Raw genomic sequence first — 24,534 nt, forward strand, 5'->3', positions numbered from 1 at the left:
ATAATTAGTTTATGCATTATAGTTTTATATAAAAAAAAAACGTGTGTGCCTTATAATATTGACTAAAAGTTATAATTTTGTAAAAAAAACTAAAAGTGTTACTAAACACATATATACAAAAATGTTACTAAAAGTGTGTGCATGATTATTTTGTAGTGTTAAAATATGCTATACCAATTATGTTAATTAGTTTAGCAGAAGGTCTTCATTCATGAAGTAATTTAGTATCAATGATATATAAATTGTAAGGGGAGGTGGCTATGCAAAGATGTATACGTACAAAAAAAAAACACACACACACACATACACACACACACGAGTAATTAGTTATGTAAAAGAGACAATGAAAGATGTTGGTTTGTTGGATTAGATTTTAGTGAGAAATTCTGAGAGGGTGACACAATCTTAAATCTGTTGGGCCGATATTCTCTCCTTCTTTTTTGTCCTTTTCGATAAGAGGGATGTATTCCAACTAATTCATTCACACAAATCTTTCACAAGCACATGTCACAAATTTTTGTTCCAGAAACATTGAAAACCAGCTTCTTCCGTGTAATAATCTCTCTCTCACGTACACATACACACACAAACATATATATATATATATATATATATATATATATATATATATATATATGTATGAGTGTAAATATGTATGTATGTATGCATGCTACATGTATATATTCGAAGAATCCAATGAGCGAATTTGAGGAGTAAAACTAACCAAAGGAAGAAAAAAAAAGAATGTCACATGCAATGCGGTGCCTATATTGAAAATGTTATTTGAGTAAAAATATTGAACAATGTATGGTCCTCAGTTTGGTTAGTTAATCCAAACAACTTTCAATGTCAACTCATTTAAAATAGGCCTCATCCTCGTTAAGATTACCAAGGCTAGGCCCAAAATAACCCACGGCCACCAATCAGCACAACTCTACTTTGATAGTCATTTATTTAAATTCTAATTTTGGCATGAAAAATGGAACAGAATACACAACATACTTTGATAATAGGGGTAAGTTGACAAACATCCCAGTCCCTAACACACACAGAGATTCGATTCCATAAAAAAAATACATAAAAAAAAAAATTCAGATAAACGTTCAAGTTTCAAATTTCTTAAGAGAGTTTTTTGGTCCATGTCGGTTTACTTTATTATGTATTATAATTTACACTTCTTTAATAAGGCATACTTCAATTTCGCTACAGATTGTATTATCACGAAGTGAATTTTCTATATTCCAAGGAATATAAACGAGTATCAACTATCTTTGTCTCGAGAGAAAGAAAGAAACTGACCCACTTTCATCAACCTTCGACTTACGATCAAGGTAGCTGAAGTGAACCAAAGATCCAAAGACTAATAGTGATTGTTAACAGCTTAAGCAATACGTAAAGCATTTGGGACTGATTTCAGATTTTTATGTAGGGACTATCTTTGTGATATAAAAACGCCATAAAAATTTCTTTTTGTGAATAAGTCAAAACACCGAAAAATAAATGATTCTAGATTTTAATAAAACAAAGACAAAAGAAATCTGAAAACAAGTCTCCTCTCACAATCAATCTCTAAACTGGTAGACAACACGAGGATAAATGACAACGGGATGTTCATATTCATAACAAAATTGTGACTAGGTATTCATCAAGTTTAGGCTTAAGCACTCGCCTTTTTAAGCTTAGCAAGCTCTTGCCTAACAATTCCGGCTTTCTGCAAATTAACATAAAACAGATAGTATCAGGCATTTGATTAAACGGTCAAATTTGTATACAGAAGTTCAAAATGAATAAGCATAGTTTGTTTACCTTGATCTTGGCAAGCATAAGCTTGAACCGATCAAAGTCGTTAAGGGATGCTCTCTTCTTCTGAACAATTAGTTTCCTTCCCCAAGAGCTGTTCTCCCACTTCTTCTTGACATCTATATATATAGTTCCAACAAACATACACGTTACATAGAGAATTGAAATTCTGCAGCGACTCAAATTTGTTATTATCATATAACTGATTAATAATAGACTATATCATATACATAGTAACTTTTTCAAAATATTAGTTTTTCGTTTATTGATTATAGCTCATAGTTTTAGTGATTAAAAATAATTCAAATGTTGGACATCGACTTTGAAGTTTGAACCCAAGAGACGGTTTAACATTAATAACGTCGTTATCTGATTATGTAAAATAACTTACCGGCAGCTTCCATGGCTGCAAGAAGTTGCTTCTTGTTAGGGACTCTCTTGATGTCAATCTTGATATCTGTGAGTGAAAGCCTCTTGAAGTTCATTTGCGACCTCACCATATCAGGAGCATCGACAAGAGCCTGATCAAATCGATTGAAACATTATCCAAAGTAAATCAGATAAAAAAGAAACAATGTTCACAGTCTCAAAGGTAGCTACAAGCTTTCACCAACAAACTGGAGTCTTTTATAGTACCATTTATTTTACTGTAGATCGATAATATAACAGCTGAAGAAAAACACCAATAATTTGAATCCACAACAGTATACAGTTTATGGTTTTATCAAGAAAATGCCGTAAAAGATATGGTTACGATTTCCCCATGATAAATTCACGTATAGAAATTATCCAATGGTTATATTTTTCCTCACTCCATTCTTTAACAAGCCAATATATTCGCCAAAAGTTACTGATTTCCTTGCAAGAAGACCATGGTTCATAACTATGATTCAGAGCCAACAAAATCATTCTAAATTACATAAAACGTGTTTAAAAGACAAATCAAGTGGTGAACCGCAATCAACAAAATCTATTCCAATGGAGTTGTTTCTCACTACAAATTAACCCTAATTAATTTGAGTACACAGTTGATTAAGTTCATTTGAACTTTGAATAATAAAGACTGAATTGTAACACGAGGAGTTAAACATGATAAAATACGCATTAACATGGCCGACTACGTATTCTTTATTTTTAGAGTATTTAACCTAAATGCATATGAGGATTTCAATATTTTCAAACCACACCTCGCAAGGCTGCCTAGTTTTTCATTTCCGATTCGAGAAACCAAAATAATAAAAGTTATTGAACATACTCTGTTCTGATCGATGACATCGACGATGACGACGAGCTTTCCGTAGTCGCTTCCATAGTTGACCAACGCAACTCTTCCGATCTCAACGTACCTCTTGAAAGGCTACAGAAATTCACAGTAGGAAAAAAAAATAACGAATCAGTTTCAGGTAGACGGCAAGTGAGCATCAAATGCGAAGAGATTTACCATTGTTCTCTGGTTCGGCTTCGGTTGCGACGGTGATGCTGAGGCAGAGAGGAAGAGAGAGAGGAGGCGATGAGATGACAGAGGCAAGAGAGGTATAGAAGTAGGGTTTTGATATCTTATAAGGCCTTTAAACCTGTGGGCTTTTAGGGTTGAGATGATACGGCCTTTTAGGCCCGTTTCTATGATCTCCAAATGATCTAGACCTACCTAATAAGAGATTTTTCACAAAATCAACTAAAAGTAAAAATAAAATATAATTTTAGTAGTGGCCCCCGTAAATAAGCTAATACATTTATCTTCATTGTAATTTTTATTTTAGGGGAAAATCCTCAACTTTGATAATAATTGGATCCAATTTCCTATCCCCCAATGCAAAGTTTAATTGTGTGTTTGGTTAAGTCCAGTTTAGCTCAGGACGACCTGGCCCAATTCGGTCAACTGGATATCCAATTAAAAAGTAAAAGAAATATAATTATATTATTTACAAAGAAATTATTAGTAAAAACTAAAAACAAGAAATATAATTACTAAGAAATCAATAATTAACATTAGTAAAAAAAATTAAATTTCTTTTAATTTTTACATCTGAGTTATTATTTATAAAATTATATTATTATTCATGTTAATTTTTTTATTGGCGTTAATTTTTTTTATTAGTGTTTAAATGTTTTGAAAAAAATATTTAAATCTCTGTTAAATCTTAGCCCGCCACGTGTACTTCCGCCCAAAGATAACAACACTAGATTACGATGCAACTAAAATAAGGTATTAGGTATTTATGTTATTGAAAAAAAATTAAGTTTTTAAGCGTATAAAATTGAAAATATGAGTAGAGCAGTAAAGCCCAGCCCAGATACTCTTCCCTTTCATACATGGGCCCAGGCCCAAAATTTCAGTGGCCGGATTACCCCAAAAGATAGAGCATCATAGTCCTCTTCTCCGCTCTCTGCCTCTCTCCTCTTCTTCTCGCCGGAGACGATGTTGTGCAGCTCTAACTCTGGTACAACTTCCGATATCCCAATCCATTTCACATCTCAATTAAATCTGTGATCGTATTGCGTGCCAGATATAGCTGAAGTTTATTTTTCCGTATAAGAAAAAAAAAATTGTTTTCTTATTCCGTGGCATATGTTTCTACTCATGCAAAATTCAAATACCCTACGCATTTTCTCACATGCACAGTTACACACAAACAACACTTTCTCAACCGACAAAAAAACGATAGAAGAGCTCAAGAGGACGGACAAAGTCTCCGACGGCCAGATTGACCGACTTCAAGGTGTCTCTCTCTCTCTCTCTCTGATAGTAGTTGTTTGTTACTATGTAGTTTTTCTGGCTATCTCTTGATTGATGAAAAACTTGATCTTTGTTTTAAGTGATTCGAAAACTTCACTTTGCCTTGATAATACTCTTTGTGTCACATGAAATGATTGATTGAGTAAGCTGATCCAAGAAAACCAACGTTTTTTTTTTATATAAGATTTTGTCTTCAGGTATGTTGCTTATGAGAGGCCAATACCTTTCCTCGTTTCCCTTATTTTTTCCGGTGATAAATATATCTCGATGATTTTATTGTGTGTCTATTATATCATTTGTGTGTTTTTTTATGGGTTTAGTGTTGGAAAAAAGGTACAAATTTATTTGAAAAATGTTCATATTGGATCTGAACTTTTTGAAACTGAAGTCGTCTCTTCTCTTTCTCCAACAAAGACTGGACGTCGGTTTTGAAGACATTTTTTTTTTCTCACTTTTAATCCTTCTGTTTCAGAAAAATTTAGTTTCAATCAATTTTATCGACCGTTTTGGTTTTGTCCATTTCCTCGTTTCTATTCCTGCATTCTTTTATTAATTAGATTATATATTTTTACGTGACATTTTTTCATATCTTCTTCAAGCTCTGTTCGCGTAGAGGCTTCAAGTTGTATGTGACCGATAATTTTAATTTTAAACCTTGCTACCTCTCACTCCTCTCAACGATGATTTCCTCCGACACTCTCGAGATCGGTGCCCGAGACCCCTTTCAAAGCACCGTCGCGGCGACACTCTCGAGCGACGCCTCTTTTGAATCCATTCCTTCAACATCTCCATAGGTTGCGTTATTCGAGTAATTGTTGTGATGATTATGTGTAGCATTTCGTTCCGGATGAGAAACATGCTTGAAGAGAAGATATTCACGGACTTGATTCTGAACGATGAGGTCACCGGTAAATCTTGTCTTTCTTGTTCCTTCATCTTTTTTCGTGTTCATAATTTTATGATTTGTGTTATGCCCAAACAGCTTTAAAAAACCAGTCAAGGAGAGATTCCTTGAATTGCAAGCTAACTCGAATACTAAAATCAAAACACAACACGCAAGGTTTTATCCTGGTTCGGCAATTGCCTACGTCCAGACTAGTCGGAGCTGCTTTTCACCATCACAGAAAAAGATTACAAAGCGAACTCACACCCTAAACCCTCCCGGAAAATCACAAATCGATTTCCTTTTACAAATCACTCTATGTGTTTCCCTTCTCTCTCTAAGATGTTCACTCTCTTGTTGTTTTTCATCAACTAACTCGTTTACCCTCATCAAGTCCTATTTATACATCCATAGGACTCGATTTACACACATTGCTTAAGACTCAAGTAATAACTGCCTAAGACAAAGAATAACAGAATCAAGATCCTGGACACTGTCTATGGCTAGTTACACTTATTACAGTAACAGGACTAGATACAATGTTTACAGGTATAAAGAATTTAGATCAACACACAACAATTTGTAAACTGTTTGTTTGTTTTGCAGGTAAGGAAAGAAAGAGGAAGCCTTGGAGATAGATGAAATGCAATTTGGAGACCAAAGAAAAACACGGTGATGATCTCAAAGCAGAAGAAGAAAGAGCACTACGAGAAGGCCGCGAAAGAAATTTCCAAGTCCGTGGCCATAGCTGGAATTCCTCACAAGATCGACATCACGGGTTTGAAAATTCAAAACTGACATTTCGTTTTGTGTTCTTGGGAACGTCTATTGGAAAAAAGATATGCACGAACGGATGAGCTCAGCGTGACCAACGGTCTCACCAATTGGGCTCGGGTCTGGTCTGCTTTTTCGCACCATTCGTTTGCCCAGGCTGATGAAGAGTGACTTGTTCAGTTCATTAAACAGAGTTTAGACTGCGTATTATTAAACAGGCTAATATCACACCTTTCTATATTACTAGTTGACTTTCGCGACTTCAAATTTGTTGATAACATTATTATAAGATTTTTTTTATGCCATGGATGTAAAGTTTAAATCTGATACAGATTGGCTTACTTTAATATATCTACTCACACACCTTGAATGGATCAAATACTTGTATGAAGAAGCAACCCGAACCACTACAACTACTTTTTTAATTTTAAAACTCAAACCAACCCAATTGAAAACCAACCCAATTGAAAGGTAAAACCAACCCAAACATAATCGGGTTGGTTTGAGTTGATTTTTTCGGATTATAATTCTCGACATATGACTTTATAACTTGAATGGAAATCATGTATATATATTTTATTTAATACGTTATGTCAAATAAAATCAAAATTTTACTTATCTTTAGAATAACAAAAAATTAAAAAATAGTCAACTTAAACGTTTGACATTGCTAAATAACCAACGTTCGATAAATCTTAGGTAAATAGCCGTAAATAATGATGTGGCCTAATATATGGAGTGACTATTTATTTAAGATTTACGTCTGTAAATACATAAAAATATTTATTTACCTAAGAATTACCAAACGTTAACTATTTAACAATATCAAACGTTTAAATTGGCTATTTTCATAATGGACCCATAAAATAATCCCAATACCACTATTTTAGATATGTCACACATTAAAAACACTATTTCTATAATTTTCCCACAAAATAAAATAAGTATCTATAGAAAGTTATTGACTTAAATATCTACATAAAGGGTCAGATGACTACAGTTTATGCATATTAATCATCAACATATATCCCAAAAATAATTCTCCAAATTTCTAAGTAATTAAGTCACTAAAAATTTGTGAGTTTCTGTATAATTAACCTTCTGTTAAAATTATGTACTAAAAATTTGTGAGTTGCCATAAATAGTTATTTGTAATCTAATGAATCAATAGGTTTAACCGTTTAAGAATAATCATTGACCGGTATTCGTTCACGAATCAACAATTATGGTTTTTTTTTTTTTTTTTTTAATCATTTCTACCACCACCAGTTAAATTATATACAGCATTATTAATACAATATTGTGGTATAACACATGCAATATGTGCTATACTAGTAAATTCAGAGGTGTACTGCGATAATGGTAAGGGGTATTTCAATAATTGTTATTTCTAACATGAGTACAAATAGAAAATTCAAAGTTTGATTAATCTTTTTCTGAAAAAAAGTGTGATTATTCTATTGATTTCTTGGTCAATTGTTTTGGTCGTATTTTAGTAACTATACCTAATTTTCAATTATATTGATTGTTTTCACGATCATAACTTGGTCAAGTTTCCAATTTCTTTTGGAAGGCACCTTATATGCATACATATATTCCTATATATGCACGTTTCGTCGTATTATTTTCCGATTCGGTAGTTGAAGCGTAATTCTCTTACAATTTCGTGTGAGTAACCAGTCATTCGAATATTCAAATAAAAGCGTAGCAACATCATTCCCTTCCAATCAAGGCACATATAATATATGTTCAGCTTAGCTTAACTTAGCTTAAAAGTCAAATCAGTTTCCATGGCGTACGAGGGCTCAAATCACGCCTGTCACAACTATGTATTGCTTAAGCCAAAGGAAGCAAGTTTATCGGAACTTGTTGGTCTCTTGTTTGGCTCAGAGTTGAGCAAACGAAGGTTCGTCGATTGCTCGGAAGAAGAAGGAACAAAGCCCCGAGAATTCAATCGGAGATGGCTAATCTTCGTCTCCGTTATCATTCAGAAACTCTTACTTCTCCTGAAAAGACCGATGGCTCTTCTCGGCCACGTGTTAGGTTCGTCGCTCAATTTCTTTGCAGTCAACGGTGGACTATTTGCGCTCCTTCAAAAGATTTTCAAAGGTATTACTTTTGATCAACACTTATTGACGATGATTTAAAATTCATGATATTTGCTTTTCCAGTGCTAGATCCATGAAGCGTGCTTATAATCTCACATGCATTTTTTTTTTTTTTTACATGAGGTAAACTATTTAATTAGGGTTTTGATATGCAGGAGGCTTGGTGATAATACCGGACAATTCCTCATATGTCTCCATTGTGGGAAATCTTGATCCGCGAATGGATTTAGACAAAAATATTAAACCCCAAGATGAAAATTACCTTGCATCGATCTCTATTATGGCAGCGAAATTGTCATACGAGAACCAATATTTCATTAAGAACGTAGTCCTGGAAAATTGGAAGGTACGCGTATTCACTTATAGCAAGCCTAGGTGTCTGTTTTTTAATTGGTTGATCGAGATTAATATGTTGATCCACAACTACTAACTATATGCACAGTCATATACACTATTCACAACGCATGAGCAACATAATTTATTATTATTATTTTTTTTTTTTTTTGTGATTATTGCAGATGCATTTTTTGGGGTTTTACAACTTCTGGAATGGTACGCAAACGAGTTTAATATTTCTTGATTATTAATGAATAGTTTATTTTTTAATTTACGATCCAATAGGTGAAGTTTGTAGGTAACAACTTAATCTGTCTTGGTCTTTTTATGGCTAACAAAATCAAACTATAATCAAAGCATATATTAAGACGAGAGAATGTTCAACACACCACTTAGGTATTGATAAGGATATACTGGTAAATTCAAAATATCTGCTGGGCTGGATCACTTAACGTAGTACAGGCTTCTAAGTAGGAAGTCTAAACTGGAAAACAAGGCCCATTTGGTCTCTAGTTAAAAAATAGCTAAATAACTATTTAGCAATATGATTCTTTATTAAAATAGCTCTAAATTGATTTGATTATGAAAATACTTAATTTTTTAAAGAAAATCAGGAAATAAAGTTAAACAAAAATGATATAAACATTAAGAAAATTATTATTTATAACATGAAAAGCTATTTTTCGCAATAAAAAAAAATATACATGAATGTTTTGTGAGATAAATTTTTTAAACAAGAGTGGCCAGAGATAATGGTCCCTCACGCAATGACTTTGTGCCATAAGAAAATCCAATTATGCACACATTTCTAAGCGCGTGAAGTAATAGATTTTGCACGCTAAAAATAAGGCACACAAAATTTAGACAATTTTTTTTTTTTTTATTTTAAGACTAAACTTAAATGTATTTTTTTGGAATTATTGTAGCATATATCATATTTTCATAGAAGTCTAAAAACGCAAATTATCGTCCGAAACTCTACACAAGTGAAAACTACACACATAAGTACTTTTTATAGTCTATTATAAGCTCTAATATATAACTACACATCACCGTCATCCTCTTCGTCGTTATCGCCATTGTGCTCCTCCATGAACATTTACGAAAACAACTTTGCCATTATACAAGTGAACCACTCTATTTGCACGCTTCAATCGTGTGTTCTCGTCGTGTGAGTTTGAGCTTGATGTATCTACTATCGAGCTTGTCCAAATCTAGCATCGAATCACTGACTGGAATTTCAAATGGTGTAATTGTTTGGTCCTCAATCTCGGTGGATGAGAAGGGCTTGTAAGAGGAAGTATAGACATAAGAGCATAGGTCAATCTCGATCACACTGAAATTAGAAGAAATGGCTCTTTGGAAGAATTTTTTAGGCCCATCACGATGAAGAATTTGAAACCGAGACTCGTTACTTTGAAAAATACCTAAATTTTGTGCAATATATACACTATTATTGGCGGAGTGTTAAAATATATGTTAAGGAAACCCAAAATAAAACTTATTTATTAGTTTTGTCCAAACTAAAAGCGGAATTTGCGTGATAAATATGTCTCGCATATTTTTTTAGTTACTATTTGCTTGAGAGAAACTACTTTTGTCATGCAAAGTATCATATTTTGGAGTGGGAATCCATACTTTGTACTAAAACTCCTCTAATAATTCGTTCATATCAAGATTTAACAGTGTGAAAGTATCATGTGGTTCCATCTCAAAACCAATTGGTAATGAGAGGAGTAACCCATGACCTTTATAAGCTCTTGTTAGTTCTCATTCACTTTCGATGTGAGATTCCTAACACGCCCCCTCAAGATGGCGGCTCTTTGCGTTCGCTCATCTAACAGTAAGAATTCACCAACCATTAGGTTGTGCAATAACATACCATTATTTAAGAATTTTACCGTGGGATTATATAAATAGTATAATGTAATTAATAGCAATAACAAGGAACTTTCTTGAACAAAAGAATGAAAATAAAGAAAGAAAGATAAAGGCCACCTGTCTTTGCTTCTGTATCCTAAGCTGACTATTTTAAACAGACATGACTAGATCAAACTGTTTTAAAGAGTTCAAAAAAACTAAGTCCAGACTAGAATGATTAAGAAAATAAATCAAAACTAAACCAAAATGCTTTAGACATGTCCGATCCTGTTTAACCCGTTTGGAATTTTATTTACAAATTTAACAAGTGAATTGTTAATTTTTTATTTTTAAATATCAACAGTGTATTCTATTAATTACATGTTAATCATAAATCAGTTGAATCTGGACTAGACGTAGTTTCAATATTTAAAAACGGATGGACCAAACTGTATAATAAGACATTTTATGCACTTCAGTTGGGCAAAAAAAAAAATGAAAATAGAAAATAGAAAATATGTTATTAATTATTTATGCTTTTGTGATAATGGTAGACTTTTATGCCCTCATCATATTTTTCTCATAGTAATTCTCTTCATTTACATATAATTTATGGTCCATTAAGTATATATCCATATTTATATTATGAGATTGTTATTTAACCAACATTTGGTGAATACACGTATTTACACGCTTAAGTTGACGTAAATCACCTATTTTTTATTTCTATTAAATAGAAAATCAGAAATATCACGTCATATTTGTAGTTATTTATCAAACGTTATCTAAATTCCAAATGCTAGTTATCTGAATTTTTGTATAATATAACACTAAAAAAAGTAAAATGAGGTATCTTCTGTTCAAAAAAATTATTAGACATAAAGAGGGAAATAAATTATCATAAATAAAAAGTGCTTTGACAAACTAATGGCCGAAGGCTGTAAGAGAAATTATATGTGGGACCACTGATATTACTTTTACAGCTTTAAATTATTAGATTTAAATGTCAAAAAATTTAAAAAGATGCTGAAAAATGGATCAGGTAAATCTTGTCTAAATTGCAAATTAAAGAAGATCGGACCGTTTCAATATGCTGTCCAAAGTCATGTGGTATAACATTTATGCACCACAGGAGAATAACAATAATAGTGGTTTATAGTTATGAGCGTTGCTATGTGACACGGGTCACGACAACGAACGACTCACTCACGTTTTGACACGTGGCAGCACAGTGCCACGTGTCAAAACGTGAGTGGGTCGTTCGTTATCGTGACCCGTGTCACATATCATTTCCGTATAGTTATACATTTTCAAAATAGTATGGTTGTTTTAAATTTTTTCAACAATATTGATTTTCAAATCATGAACAGTAATTTGAGATTTTTTTCCTCATAAATAAAATTGTTAACACTAAACGAAGATAAATAGAGTTCAAATATGTAAACACCTGGAAAAATGAGAAACGTAGAGAGTTTGTCATATAGTCTAAAAAAACTCAATATGTTAAAATTCTAGCCGAATTGTCTAAAGATTAAGAAAATAATTCAAATTAAAGCAAAATGCATGTGTCTATGAAGTTATAGACATGAACTAAACTATTTCTTTAATATTTGAGTACTTAAGCTATAATTTTTATAATATAAGATAATCATTTCTCTGATTATAACAATTTTTTCAAAAAGACATTATAAATCAAAAGTGCTGCAAATTAGTGGCCGAAGGCTGTAAAAGAAATTATATTTGGGACCACTGATATTACTTTTACACCTATACAATTCAAATAATAGATTTTTTTTTTAGGAAAATAATAGAAAAAATTATTTAAACATTTTTTAAAACTTGTGTGTCACATCTCCTCATTTGAGAGATGTGTACTTGCCAATAATGCATGAAATATCATTTTTCACTCCACATTGACCACATTTATATACATTCATTTTGGAATCGTTAATTTATTTATTTGAGTATATTTTTGGACACAATTAACTGGTCCTGAGTAATATGGTTGGAAGGCACTATCATATCATTAAATTTTCTTTCCGAAGTTTCTTACATTATTTGATTGTGTACGTATGTTTGTATAGTACATATTTATTTTTGAAAGACATTTTGTCCCAAAATTATGATACGTTGCACTTATTATTGCTCACTTATTAATAATATTAATTATTGTAGTCCAAACCTTTAATTATTACTGCTGTTATAACGTTGTTAATTATGATTAGGTTACCTCGAAAAACCTTCCACGCCGGTTTTCATGTTCCAAGACACCGTGACAAACCCTAAACTCGTCGTCGTGGCTTTTCGGGGCACAGACCCGTTCGACGCCGACGCGTGGAGGACCGACTTCGACATCTCGTGGTACGACCTCGACAACGTCGGAAAAATTCACGGCGGTTTCATCAAAGCCCTAGGGCTACAAAGCGACAACACTTGGCCCCGCGAAATAGGCGATCGCGATCAACAACAACAACAGCGACGCAGCTTCGCTTACTACGAGATCAAGAGGAGTTTGAAGTCGATCTTGGAGGCGAACAAGGACGCCAAGTTCGTGGTGACGGGTCACAGTTTGGGCGGCGCGTTGGCGATACTGTTCGTGGCAGGGCTCGCGGTCCACGACGAGGCGTTTCTGTTGGAACGCTTGGAAGGCGTTTACACGTTCGGTCAGCCTAGGGTTGGTGACGAGGGTTTTGGGACGTACGTTAAGAGAAAACTTGAAGAGTTTGACGTCAAGTATATGAGATATGTTTATTCCTTCGACATTGTTCCCAGAATTCCATATGATGACAAAACCTTCTTGTTCAAGCACTTTGGTCCCTGCCTTTACTTCAATAGTCTCTACACTGGGAAGGTAAGTAAACCTCATTTTTTTTTTCTTCTTTTCATTATAGCAGTTTTCTTTAAGCCAGGTATTATTCATACGTACGTAACGCACTAAAAAATAACCTATAAGGGCAATATAATTCATAAAACTGACTGTAATTCAGTTAAATATGATGGTTAATTACTGATATAAATCGTATTGCTTTTAGATTAGCCATGAAATACTAGTTTTAATATGGTTCATGACCAACAGTATAACTAATTTCTCTCATCTTGTGAAGTGTTTAAAAATACAAATAAAAACTAGGAAATTAGACAAATACACATAGTGTCTACGTTTTATGTTAATAACATAACATGCATACTAATAAATATATATAAGTGTCGGTCTAATTCAACTGTACGTTACGGTGATAAAAGTGTTTTGTCGTTTTTATAAATTTTAGTGATTCAAAAAAATTTATGATTAAAGTACTTTGGAGTGACTTTGTGTTTCTGATGTAAAATACTTTTGATGTTAATACTAACTTTTAGTCACAGTCAGAAAGTAAATCTAAATGGGCTAAATGTCAAAAAATAAAATTTAAAAGAAACAGGAAGTTGAAAATAAAATTTATGATGAGCTAACAACTGATATTACGAAGATATTAACCCTTTAATAGGCATAATTTCAACCATATGTGCACTTCTGTCTCTGTCACAAAATATTAATTAAAAAAAATCATGACTTAATGCTTGGTTAGATGATTATGAATTTACATTGCTTACTTTTGCAATTATTTATCAAGTAGTTGTACTTTTATTATTTATTTTCATTTCTTTCATCCACTGATCTACTTATAGTTATTAGTTTTAGCATCGGTAAAAAGCTTTTGCAATTTTTTTTTCCCGTAGAATATCAGCTAACTTGATTATCTTATATGAAAAAAAAAAGTTTTATTATATTTTGTTGGATGTAGAATATTTTTTTTAATAAAATATTTGTAAAAATAATAGCTGGCGGTACTATACTAAAAAAATCATTTTTTTTGTTTGTCAATTCGTGTAGTTTATCATCCAAAATTAGAACATAAATATATTGTTATATAAATTTTAAAATTACGAAATAGCCAACGTTTAGTTAATTATAACCAATTAGCTACAGATTTTATCAACAACAATTAATTGATAATTTTGTCTAGATAATTCCCGGCGTTGACAATTAATAGGCGGAAGTTATTAGGGCAAAATTATTAATGAATTATTGTTAATATAATTAATGACTAATTAACTATAACTAATCAAACGTTGACTATTTAACAAGTTATAAATTTGATATGATATAGCTGCTTATAAAATTCTAAAAAAAAAAAGGTGTCAAAATGAATTCTAACAAATTTAAAGGGGTCACATGTCATACTCAGACAGGCTATAAAAGATCTTAGATTAAATTAATTATTTATTAGCGACCCCGACGTCGACACAAAACTGTAGTGATTGTGTATAATATATATTACAATGATGTTTGCAGGTTCTCCAAGAGGAGCCAGATAAGAACTACTTCTCATTAATATGGTTGGTCCCGAAGTACTTGACGTGTGTGTGGGAATTGATAAGGAGCTTCATAATTCCACTTGTGAAGGGTCGTGAATATGAAGAGTGTTGGTTTATGAAAGCTATAAGGTTGTTTGGCTTAGTGATCCCCGGAATATCACCTCACTGCCCTGTCGACTATGTTAATCTCACCCGAATCGGATCTTTGCCTTCACTCTCTCATCACCTCAATAACCCCCAGATTGTGCTTCAACCTGCTTCTAAAGTTGATTGAATTAGATGTGTAGCTTTCAAAATGTATAGACAGTTTGTCAAATGTGAGGATACTGTCTGACCTCAATAGAGTTTCTTGTTCATGTGTATGTCTAACATATGGCCAAGGACGACTCCGTGAATCTAGACTAGTGGAGGCTAATATAAAAAAAAAAAAAAAAAAATTAGAAAAGATTGATTTATAAATTTATAAAGTTTAAAAAAAAAAGTGAAAAAATGGACAAAAAAGTGCAATTTTTTTTAAAGGGGCTTTAGGATGTGGCTTCGTCCTCTTGTATCGCTATGGATTGAGTTTGATTTGAGGAAGAAAAAAGAAAGAATAAAGGAAGATATTCGAGTGTATTACTATTTGGCTTGATATATCATATTCTCCTCTTCGTTTTTATTCTTTATATTGTTACAAAAATAATAGAAGATGACTTAGAAAAGTTTTAGATACAATTCGTAAGTTCAGCCATAAGAATATATTGTTAATATCGTTTTTAGATTAACACTTAAAATCATATGCGAGTCAATTTAGGGTCGGACTCTATAATCGTGCGTGAGTCAAATGATCGTAGGATCTCCAAACTTGTGGTCGTTGCCTCGTCCTAGGTTGATTCTTGTTGTCCAAATTTACATGAGAAATTGAAAAACGTGAACCAGAGGAAAATGAATTTTCTCTGACGCACTCTTCCACTTTCAACATTGATCTTATCGCTATTATGAGGTGGGAGGTCTAAGTCTCGGCTCGAGACGAGAGAGAGAGAGAGAGAGAGAGAGAGAGAGAGAGAGATTTTAAGTTATGAGAATCTTATCTCAACATTGTGTGAGATGAAGTGTTTATTATTAGAGCTAAAAAGAGTGAAACATTAGAATGGGGCCTTGGAGAACCATTTGGGTCGAAGTCTTTGGAAAAAGGGGATCTGAGCCCTAGACCTAGACTTGAAGGGGCTGAATCGTTGCAAACCGGGACTTGAGATTGCCTTGGACTCCTGCATAGACCTAAACTTGAGGTGGACATAGACCCGCCGCGAATTTAGTTTTGAGGTAGCTGATGGCTTCCGATAGCAAATATGCTCTTTAAGTGGTCGAAAACCTCTAGTTCATACTCTTCGTTTTCTCGAGTGAACGATGAAAAAAAATCAGATGACGCAAATATAACGAATTTAGAGATTTTACCATTATTTGACCTATGTGCAATGATAAGGTCAACTCTAGATCAAGCCACATACTATTTTAATTTTAAGTGATGATCTAAAAATTCCATTAACACCTAGTTTGGAAGTCAAGCTTAGTGTAGTAAATTTTTTTTTCTTCCTTTTATTGTTTTTGTTTTCATTCAATATATACCTTTTTATCTAATGGGATTATTTGTTCTTTTTAAAAAAAAAAGTATATAAAAAGAATACGCACCTTCTGGAGTATGCAAAATTGAGACAAAAAGTCATGTTTATAAAAATAAAGTTATCAGTCTGAGCTGTTTGGCAGGACTAGATAGGTGGTAATATTAAAGTGTCAACTATTAGATATAGACACCCCACGTGAAGTAGCTATATAGATTATTCTTATTTCGGGCCAGAAAGAATTATGGATTTTTCGTAGTAAATGATACGTGATAAGAATGGTAAATCAAGATAAAAATGTCTTTTTCGAGTGTTGTATATAGAAAAAATCGAAAGTATAATGGCTCGTCCCAAAAAAAAAAAAAAAAAGTCACTTTCTCTATGTCTAAATAATACAATGGTATAAGCGTTTTAATTTTTACATCCTATAGCAGATTTTTGAATTAGTTATTTTTTAGTAAAATTAATATTCTAGAGAACTTTAAATTTCTAATAAATGCACATTAGTTTTTTCACCTAACAAGGTCGGGAAATTAATTAGCTTGTTATTTGATAGGAACATTCACACAGACTCATCCTTGCTTATCACATAAATAATTTATTTATGATTATTATTGATAATGACAAAAAGCCATTACAACAATCTTCTCGGCGACAATTAATTAATGTACCAAATGAAATAATCCGATGACAACTAATACAATAGTCAGATTATCTTTGAAGCTCATGAATCTAATTATAAACAGACTAATAAGTAAATATAATGTGAGTTAGAGGTGGCGATGCTAGGTGAAGAAATATATAATTAAAATGTGTGTGTGTGCGCGCTAATTAGAGCTTTCCGCTCTTTATCTTCGAATTTTCTTCTTCCTGACATTAGTAATTGTCTCACACATATTTTCTAACAATCGCCGTTTATGGCAGGAGCAATTTATACGGATATTAGGGTACGCTGTGATATTTATAAATTGTCAATATTTTAGACGAAGTTAAACCATTTAATCGTGATCTAAAAAGAAATTGATCTGAATTATTATATGCTATAAGCTTGCAGTACTTAATTACTTGACTGGTTAAAATTTTAACAAGGTCCGTGGACTGATTCATGCGTTGGCAAATGGTTTATGAAGATTTGGATTTATTTATTTATTATGGAGAGCAGTATTCTAGATTCAACTTGTGTGACTAATAATGCTTGCTTTTGCTATTTATTTTATGTTATTTATGGTACCTGTAAAATAGCTTATCTCGTATCTCCATGTTGCTAAAGATTAATTTGTAAAATTAGCAATGTTATCTCGCCCATTCTGATACTTAAGATGGTCCATGATATCATAAATTCGTATCTTGATCGGATGATGGCCATTGACTGATATGGGTATGGACAAAAATTTATTATGCCTGATCTTGTACCTGGTTGACATTTACAATTCCCATATATGTAGAAGGAGATAATATAAAAATCAAATTGTGATATGTGATTGACATTAGTTAACAATTTCCATATATATTGAAGGAGTTTTTAATATATATATTGAAGGGGATTTTATAAACATAATTATATAACGTTATTTCATTGAGATCAAAGTCAAACATACACGTAAATTATCATACGTGAATTTTGTTTATGATTTTTGAAATATATGGATAATAATGAATAACTAATTAAAGTAGTAGTATTGTAGCAATTACATTTGTCCGTTCTCTTATTTGTTAAAATAAAGAGGAAATTATGATAGGGGAAAAAACGAATTTTTTTTTTTTTTTTCACACGATGTGCCTACCTAACTCGTTTTCAACGTGCAGGATTATAAAACTTACATTTATTGCGCTTACTTTTATTCCCAAGAGTACATCTGGAATTCGCAATTTTAATACCTAAACTTTTAGGGACAATTAAGCTAATAATTTAATAGTTCATTTTCTTTTTAAGTAATAGTCAAAATTTTATTTTATTAAAAAAATAATTTATCAAGTCGAAATAAATTAAATTAATTAATTTAATTTACTTCGGACTGATAAATTATTTTTTTTAATAAAATATAACTTTGACTAAAATCTTATAATTAGAAATTAAATGATTGACTAATCACGATAAATTTTTCAAACTTTCAGCTTGTTTGTTGTGCTTATTTAGTTAGATATATATGATGGTTATATATTAATAAAGTATATACATCAGTACTATTTGCTGCATTATTATATTTAAATACTTTTTAAAATTTATTTAATGAGAATAAGAATATGAAATGCTCTATGATAAGAATTTTAGCTAATTAAACTAGAAGAATTTGTTACAACTAGTTAATTTCTTAATTTTTTTAAGAGTATTAAGTCAAAGTTTTATTTTATTACAAAAATAATATACTAAATCGAAGCAAATTAAATTAACTAAAATAGTTAATTGAATTTACTTCGGATTGATGGTTATTTTTTTAATAAAATGGAGTTTTGACTATTTTTTAAAATGAAAGTGAAATATTGGGCTACATAGTAAAATATTAAGGTTTGTATATAAAATTAATGCTATAATTGAAATTTATAAATAATGTTATTCATAAGATTAAGAAACAATAACAAATTACTTATGTTAACAAAAAGTTAAAAAATATATATATGTATATATATATATAACTTGTTACGCTAATACTTTAGACCATTATATATATATATATGTATATATATATATATATATATATATATATATTTTGTGTGTGTATGTTTAACGTGATATATATCTTTTTTAAAAGTTTTTTTTTTTTTTTTTTATATCTTTTTGCTCCGAAAGATGTTCTCCTTTTGAAAAGATTAAAAATTATATACGTTTCACTTTTCGTTTATAAATTTATTCTTCAGACAGCGCACCAATATTTTCAAAGCATCAATCAAGCTTTAACAAGTGCACTTATATATATAAGAATTAATTACAATTTTTTCACGATTAACAATTTGCCTTTGCTATTTTTTTTTTCTTGTAACTGTTATCTCGGATTATCTTTCCGTCAAGTTTTGCTTAATTATGTTAGAATTTCGATCATGTGCGGCTGCGCACCACGTGTACATCAATCAGAAGGCATCAATGTAAACTTGAAATTTTATTTATTTTCTTATTGTTTTTAACTTTATAATTTTTTAAATCCTAAAATCATTCAATGGAGAGAGATAAAAAAAAAAAATCCTAAACGCAATCAAAACCAATGTAGATTGGACATTTTTTGGAGTGATAGTGGTGGTGGAGCCACACGGCCAGCAAAAGAGGCGGTCGCAGAGAGTCACGATCGGGTCTTGTGCTAGATCAAAGCAAATGAGGCATTCGAAATATATGTCATCGTTTGAACCGCTGTTGCCAGAGATCGATGGGCTTTGATGTGGCGAAAAGCTCATCGATTCTCCGAAATCGCTTGACATTTCTTGATTTTTTTTCGCCTTTGCGAGTGTGTAGAAATCAGTAACCCTAAATCAAAAAAAGGCTACAGACCAGATACGAAGGGAAACGAAGCATTACGAAAAAAAAATTCGATGCTTTTCAATCCATTTCGTGGAGTTTTCAACTATTCTATACAAAAAAAATTTCCAACATTTTCTCGTGCGATCGGAAAATAAAATGCGATGATATGATCAAATTTTACAATGTTTAGGTATGTTCAACGATAATGATTAAAAAAATATAATTTGAGAAATTAATTTGGAGGTATTTATATCCAAGAGAAAATACGTAATTTCTCACTAAATGATGTACACGTGGTGCACACATGATTCAAATTTTGCAAAATTTAACGAAAGGACTATTTATGATACAAAATGATAATTTGAGATAAACAGTTGACAAAAAAATATAGCAAAAGTATATTCTAACAAAAAAGTAACAAATTATATTTAGTCCCGTTACTGGATTGGGACTAAATTGGCGATCACGTGCAATGTTGTGATAATAATAATATCAATATGGTTCTCTAAGTGTCGGGACCATTAGCCTTTGCACCGTGGTCTACAAAGGAATCTCTAAGTGCATTACGAACCGCTTGAGGCTCACCATGTCTAAAGCTATCTCGGACAACCAAAGCGCCTTCGTGGGGGGTAGGCAAATTTTCGATAACGTCACCATAGGGATTAAGGCCGCTTACACGATGAAGAATGGGAGATTCGGCAACGGGAAGTGTGGTGCTCTCAAGCTCGACATGTCCAAAGCCTTTGACCGAGTAGAGTGGAATTTTCTCGAGGCTATCATGGGCCGCCTCGGTTACGACGATAAATGGGTAGAGCTCATAATGCGATGTGTGCGATCGGTCTCGTTCTCCTTCAGCCTCAACGGGCGGCTTGTGGGCAACATCTCTCCGCAGCGGGGCATTAGACAAGGGGATCCCCTATCCCCTTTTCTCTTCCTTTTTTGCTCCGAAGGTCTATCGGCCCTCTTCCGGAGAGCAGAGACCCTAGGAACACTAAATGGACTGAGATTCGGGAACCCCGGAGTCTTTGTTTCCCACCTTTTCTTCACGGACGACATCTTGATCTTCTTCAAAGCAAAGGCCTCGGAAAGTATTGAGGTTAGACGCTGCCTTGAGACTTACGCTAAGGCCTCCGGCCAAGTCATCAATTTCGACAAGTCCATCATCACGTATGGGAAAAGTGTGATCGATGCGAACCGTGAGGCAGTGGCTGGCATCCTCCGTGTACGCATCTTTGATGCCCGCGAGCGATACTTGGGGCTTCCTATGGCGGTGGGACGGAAAAAGGCGGAAGTGTTCGAATACATCCGGGAATGGGTTTGGTCTAATATCCGAAGTTGGAAGGGCTCATTTTTCTCTCTCGCCGGCAAAGAAATCAACATCAAAGCGGGTATACAAGCCATCCCTAGCTACATTATGAGTTGTTTTAAACTTCCCAAGGGTTTGATAGATGAGATCCATAAAATGGCAGCTAACTTTTGGTGGGGAAGCGAAGAAGGGAATCGGAAAGTCCATTGGGGTCGATGGGAAAGGCTTCGTGCGCGGAAAGAACATGGGGACTTAGGTTTCCGAAACCTCGAGCTCTTTAACAAGGCCCTCATAGCTAAGAATGCTTGGAGGATTATCCGTTATCCCTCATCTTTGGCTACCCGGGTCCTTAAAGCTAGCTACTTCCCCGACACCTGCGTCCTCGACGCCCCTACCCCTCGACGCGCCTCGAGCCTGTGGAGATGCGTTCTTTGGGGTCGCGATGTAGTTGCTAAAGGCTCCCGATGGCGTGTTGGCTCTGGGACCGAGATCGATGCCCGCCTCGGTAGATGGATACCACGTCCCCATGAGTTTGTTCTTCGAGATGGCTCACGACTTCCAGCCAATGCCCGAGTCTCTTGGCTCAAACTCCCTAACGGGGACTGGGATGAACAGCGCATCAGAGACACCCTTATTGAAGACGATGCCCGCGAAGTGTTGAAGATTCCTTGGTGCTCCCCGACAGCCAAAGACACGATTTGTTGGCACTTCTCCAAAGACTGAGAATTCTCGGTCCGCAGCGCCTACCGAGTAGCCTGCGAATCCCACTTGTCGGACAGCTCATCGAACCCCGGACCGATGGTAGATTGGTGGACTAAACTCTGGAAACTCCAAATTCCGCCAAAAGTTCGGGTCTTCCTATGGAAAACCTGCAGAGATTGGATCCCCACCTCGGGCTCCCTCGCCGCGAGAGGCATGGCCATAGGCCCGAACTGCTTCAGATGCGGCCGGGAGCGAGAATCTACCTTCCACGCCATCTGGTCATGCCAACCCAGCGCCGAGGTATGGAAGGCTGCAGGATGGTGGAAGCTCATAAAGAAGTCCTATAATGGCGATATCATCTCCTTCCTAATTGAAGTGAAGCACGCCCTCCCCGACCCGGAGTTTGAAGCTTTCATCATGACGATGTGGCACTCATGGAACCAACGCAGTGAGAGCCTACACAGAGGCTGGCCACGCCCCGCGGCAGACAAGGTAAACGATGCTCTCCGCTACCTCGAAGAATAATGCAGCTGCCACAGACCCGAGCGGCCAAGGTCCAGAACTCACAGGTGGCAATCCAGCGCTGGACCCCCCCGGCGACCCCTCTCACCAGCCTTTGTGTCGACGCGGCCCTCACAGCGGACTCCCAAAGATGTGGCCTCGGCGGCATCTTCAGAGACCCGAAAGGCTGGGCCTCGTGCGCTTTCTTCGTCCCATGTAACAGGCCGCTAAACCCCAGGCTGCCGAGGCCCTAGCAGTGCTCTGGGGCCTGAGGATGGCTAAAACCCTCGGGCACTCTAACCTCCTAGTACAATCCGACTGCGCCTCGCTGGTCTCCGTCATCAAGGCTGGAAGGTCCCCCATCACCGACACCGGCACCTTCATAGATGAGATCTTACTACTTTCGAATGATTTCCCTTATTTCGACATTTCCTTTCTTCCTCGAGGATGTAATCTTATCGCGCACAAACTAGCTAAAACAACTCTCTTTTTTGATGAAGTCGTGGTGTGAAAGGATTGTTTCTCACCGGACATTGTTGATCTTATCCAGGCGGATTGCCTTAATCAATAATCCCTGAGACTACCTTTTCTCCAAAAAAAAAAATAATATCAATATGGTTGTGTCCAAGCTAAAGGTTTTATTAACACTCTTAGTATGATATTTATTAAGTTTTATAATATCTCGTTATAAGTATGAGATATCATTGAAAAACTCGCCAGGTTAAAAAAAATAACTAAGCAAAAAAAAAAAAAAAAAAAAACCTCGATTTTCTACTGATATTTTTTTTTTACCAATTTTTTTCAAATTTAAGATATTTTTAAGCTTTGACATTTACGGCATATATATATATATATATATATATTGTTAAATTCTCCTTTTATTTTAATGCAGTAAGTTAAACTAGAGATAGTCAAGAGTAAGATCTAGCAAGTTTAATCCAACAAACCCAAACAAATAAAGTGAAATTAAAGAAGCCACACAATGCCGATCAACATGTGAATCATAATAAATGGAAAGGATTGTGGGTCCTTTTGGCATGCATGCAACATTAATATATTAAAATATATTCAACACATCTAATTCTGGCTCATTTTACATACTCCACCTAACTCAATTCTTTTTTTAGTCTTCGGTCACTTGCATTTCTGTTTTGATCAACAAAAAAATAGTAAGAAAACTCAATATTTGCATATATAATATATGATATGTCTAAAAGATAAATATCAAAACGGATCGCTCCTACGCAGGACGTGAAGATCAATTAGAAATATCCCTACAATAATATTAAAATTATATGTCGTTACTGTGAGAAACTGAGAATAAAAAAAGGAGTTTCAAACTATATATAGATGTAACGGCGGAGCCACATGAGTAGGTTAAAAAATGAATATTTTACTGTTCTATGAATAAGTTAACTCGCATATGCTCCCCAATCTCCACCTGCCAATAGCCAATGGATAGACTAATATAGTTTATCCATTTGCACATTATAATAGTGTGACATATTCGTTTTATATACATTTTTATTTAACTTGCATTATTTTCTTGTACTTTACACGATTAATCCCTTTATATAATTGATTAAACTATGTATCTTTGGCTAATAATAAAAAATCTCATGAGTTGAGAAATAGTGGGGACAAATAATAATTTAAACTTTTAAATTGAGATGGTTACATGTTGGCCAACTTTCATATGTCCTCACCTTTATTTTTAACTTTGCTGCATCCTTAATACGTACGTCAAGCAAATATATAAAATATTTTAAACCTCAAATAAGAAAAGAACAAATTATCTCACCGGTCACTCACTTCTTTCCTCTAGGAGAAATGCACACGCGCGCGCATATATATATATATATATATATATATATATATATATATATATATATATATATATATATACACTCTGGTTTCTCGTGTTTTAGGCATATAATATATATTATCACGATCACATGTAGTTACTGTTTATTACTTAATAATTAACACACCATTAATAACCCCCAAAGACCTAACTTGCTTGACACTCCCTCTTTGATAATTTTACTATGTAATTATCATACTTACATAGTAAAATTATAAGCTATATACTTACAAATTATAACTTATTTGAAAATACAGCGAA

At 33.8% G+C, this 24,534-nt stretch overlaps 2 protein-coding genes and 1 long non-coding RNA gene across 4 annotated transcripts; 2 read left to right on the top strand and 1 right to left on the bottom strand.

Moving 5' to 3' along the window:
- Positions 1 to 1,437: 1,437 nt before the first annotated feature.
- On the bottom strand, positions 1,438 to 3,543 carry LOC149392084 (large ribosomal subunit protein eL14y-like). Its single transcript, XM_089620090.1, has 6 exons — positions 3,532 to 3,543; positions 3,242 to 3,448; positions 3,056 to 3,157; positions 2,192 to 2,321; positions 1,807 to 1,919; positions 1,438 to 1,711 (listed from the first exon to the last, which is right to left on the bottom strand). The coding sequence occupies exons 1-6, from the start codon at positions 3,541 to 3,543 to the stop codon at positions 1,658 to 1,660; spliced, it is 618 nt and encodes a 205-aa protein (XP_089476216.1). The 3' UTR covers positions 1,438 to 1,657.
- Positions 3,544 to 4,160: 617 nt separating this feature from the next.
- LOC149392085 (uncharacterized) lies at positions 4,161 to 6,461 on the top strand. 2 transcript variants are annotated; one of them, XR_016300268.1, is made up of 4 exons: positions 4,161 to 4,241; positions 4,424 to 4,520; positions 5,137 to 5,445; positions 6,027 to 6,461. It is a non-coding gene; the product is annotated as an uncharacterized LOC149392085 (long non-coding RNA). The 2 variants fall into 2 exon arrangements; XR_016300269.1 differs by having other exon boundaries at positions 5,151 to 5,445.
- A 1,407-nt stretch (positions 6,462 to 7,868) lies between these two features.
- Positions 7,869 to 15,459, top strand: LOC149392086 (triacylglycerol lipase OBL1-like). The gene is made up of 5 exons (XM_089619576.1): positions 7,869 to 8,303; positions 8,458 to 8,648; positions 8,821 to 8,854; positions 12,724 to 13,349; positions 14,832 to 15,459. Exons 1-5 carry the CDS (start codon positions 7,985 to 7,987, stop codon positions 15,126 to 15,128), a joined length of 1,467 nt encoding a protein of 488 aa, XP_089475702.1. The 5' UTR covers positions 7,869 to 7,984; the 3' UTR covers positions 15,129 to 15,459.
- The last annotated feature ends 9,075 nt before the right edge of the window (positions 15,460 to 24,534 follow it).

The sequence above is a fragment of the Urtica dioica genome, chromosome 7 (assembly GCF_054948205.1).
Source record: "Urtica dioica subsp. dioica isolate 48M chromosome 7, U.dioica_male_clone48M_v1_H2, whole genome shotgun sequence".
In the NCBI taxonomy this organism is placed as follows: domain Eukaryota; kingdom Viridiplantae; phylum Streptophyta; class Magnoliopsida; order Rosales; family Urticaceae; genus Urtica; species Urtica dioica.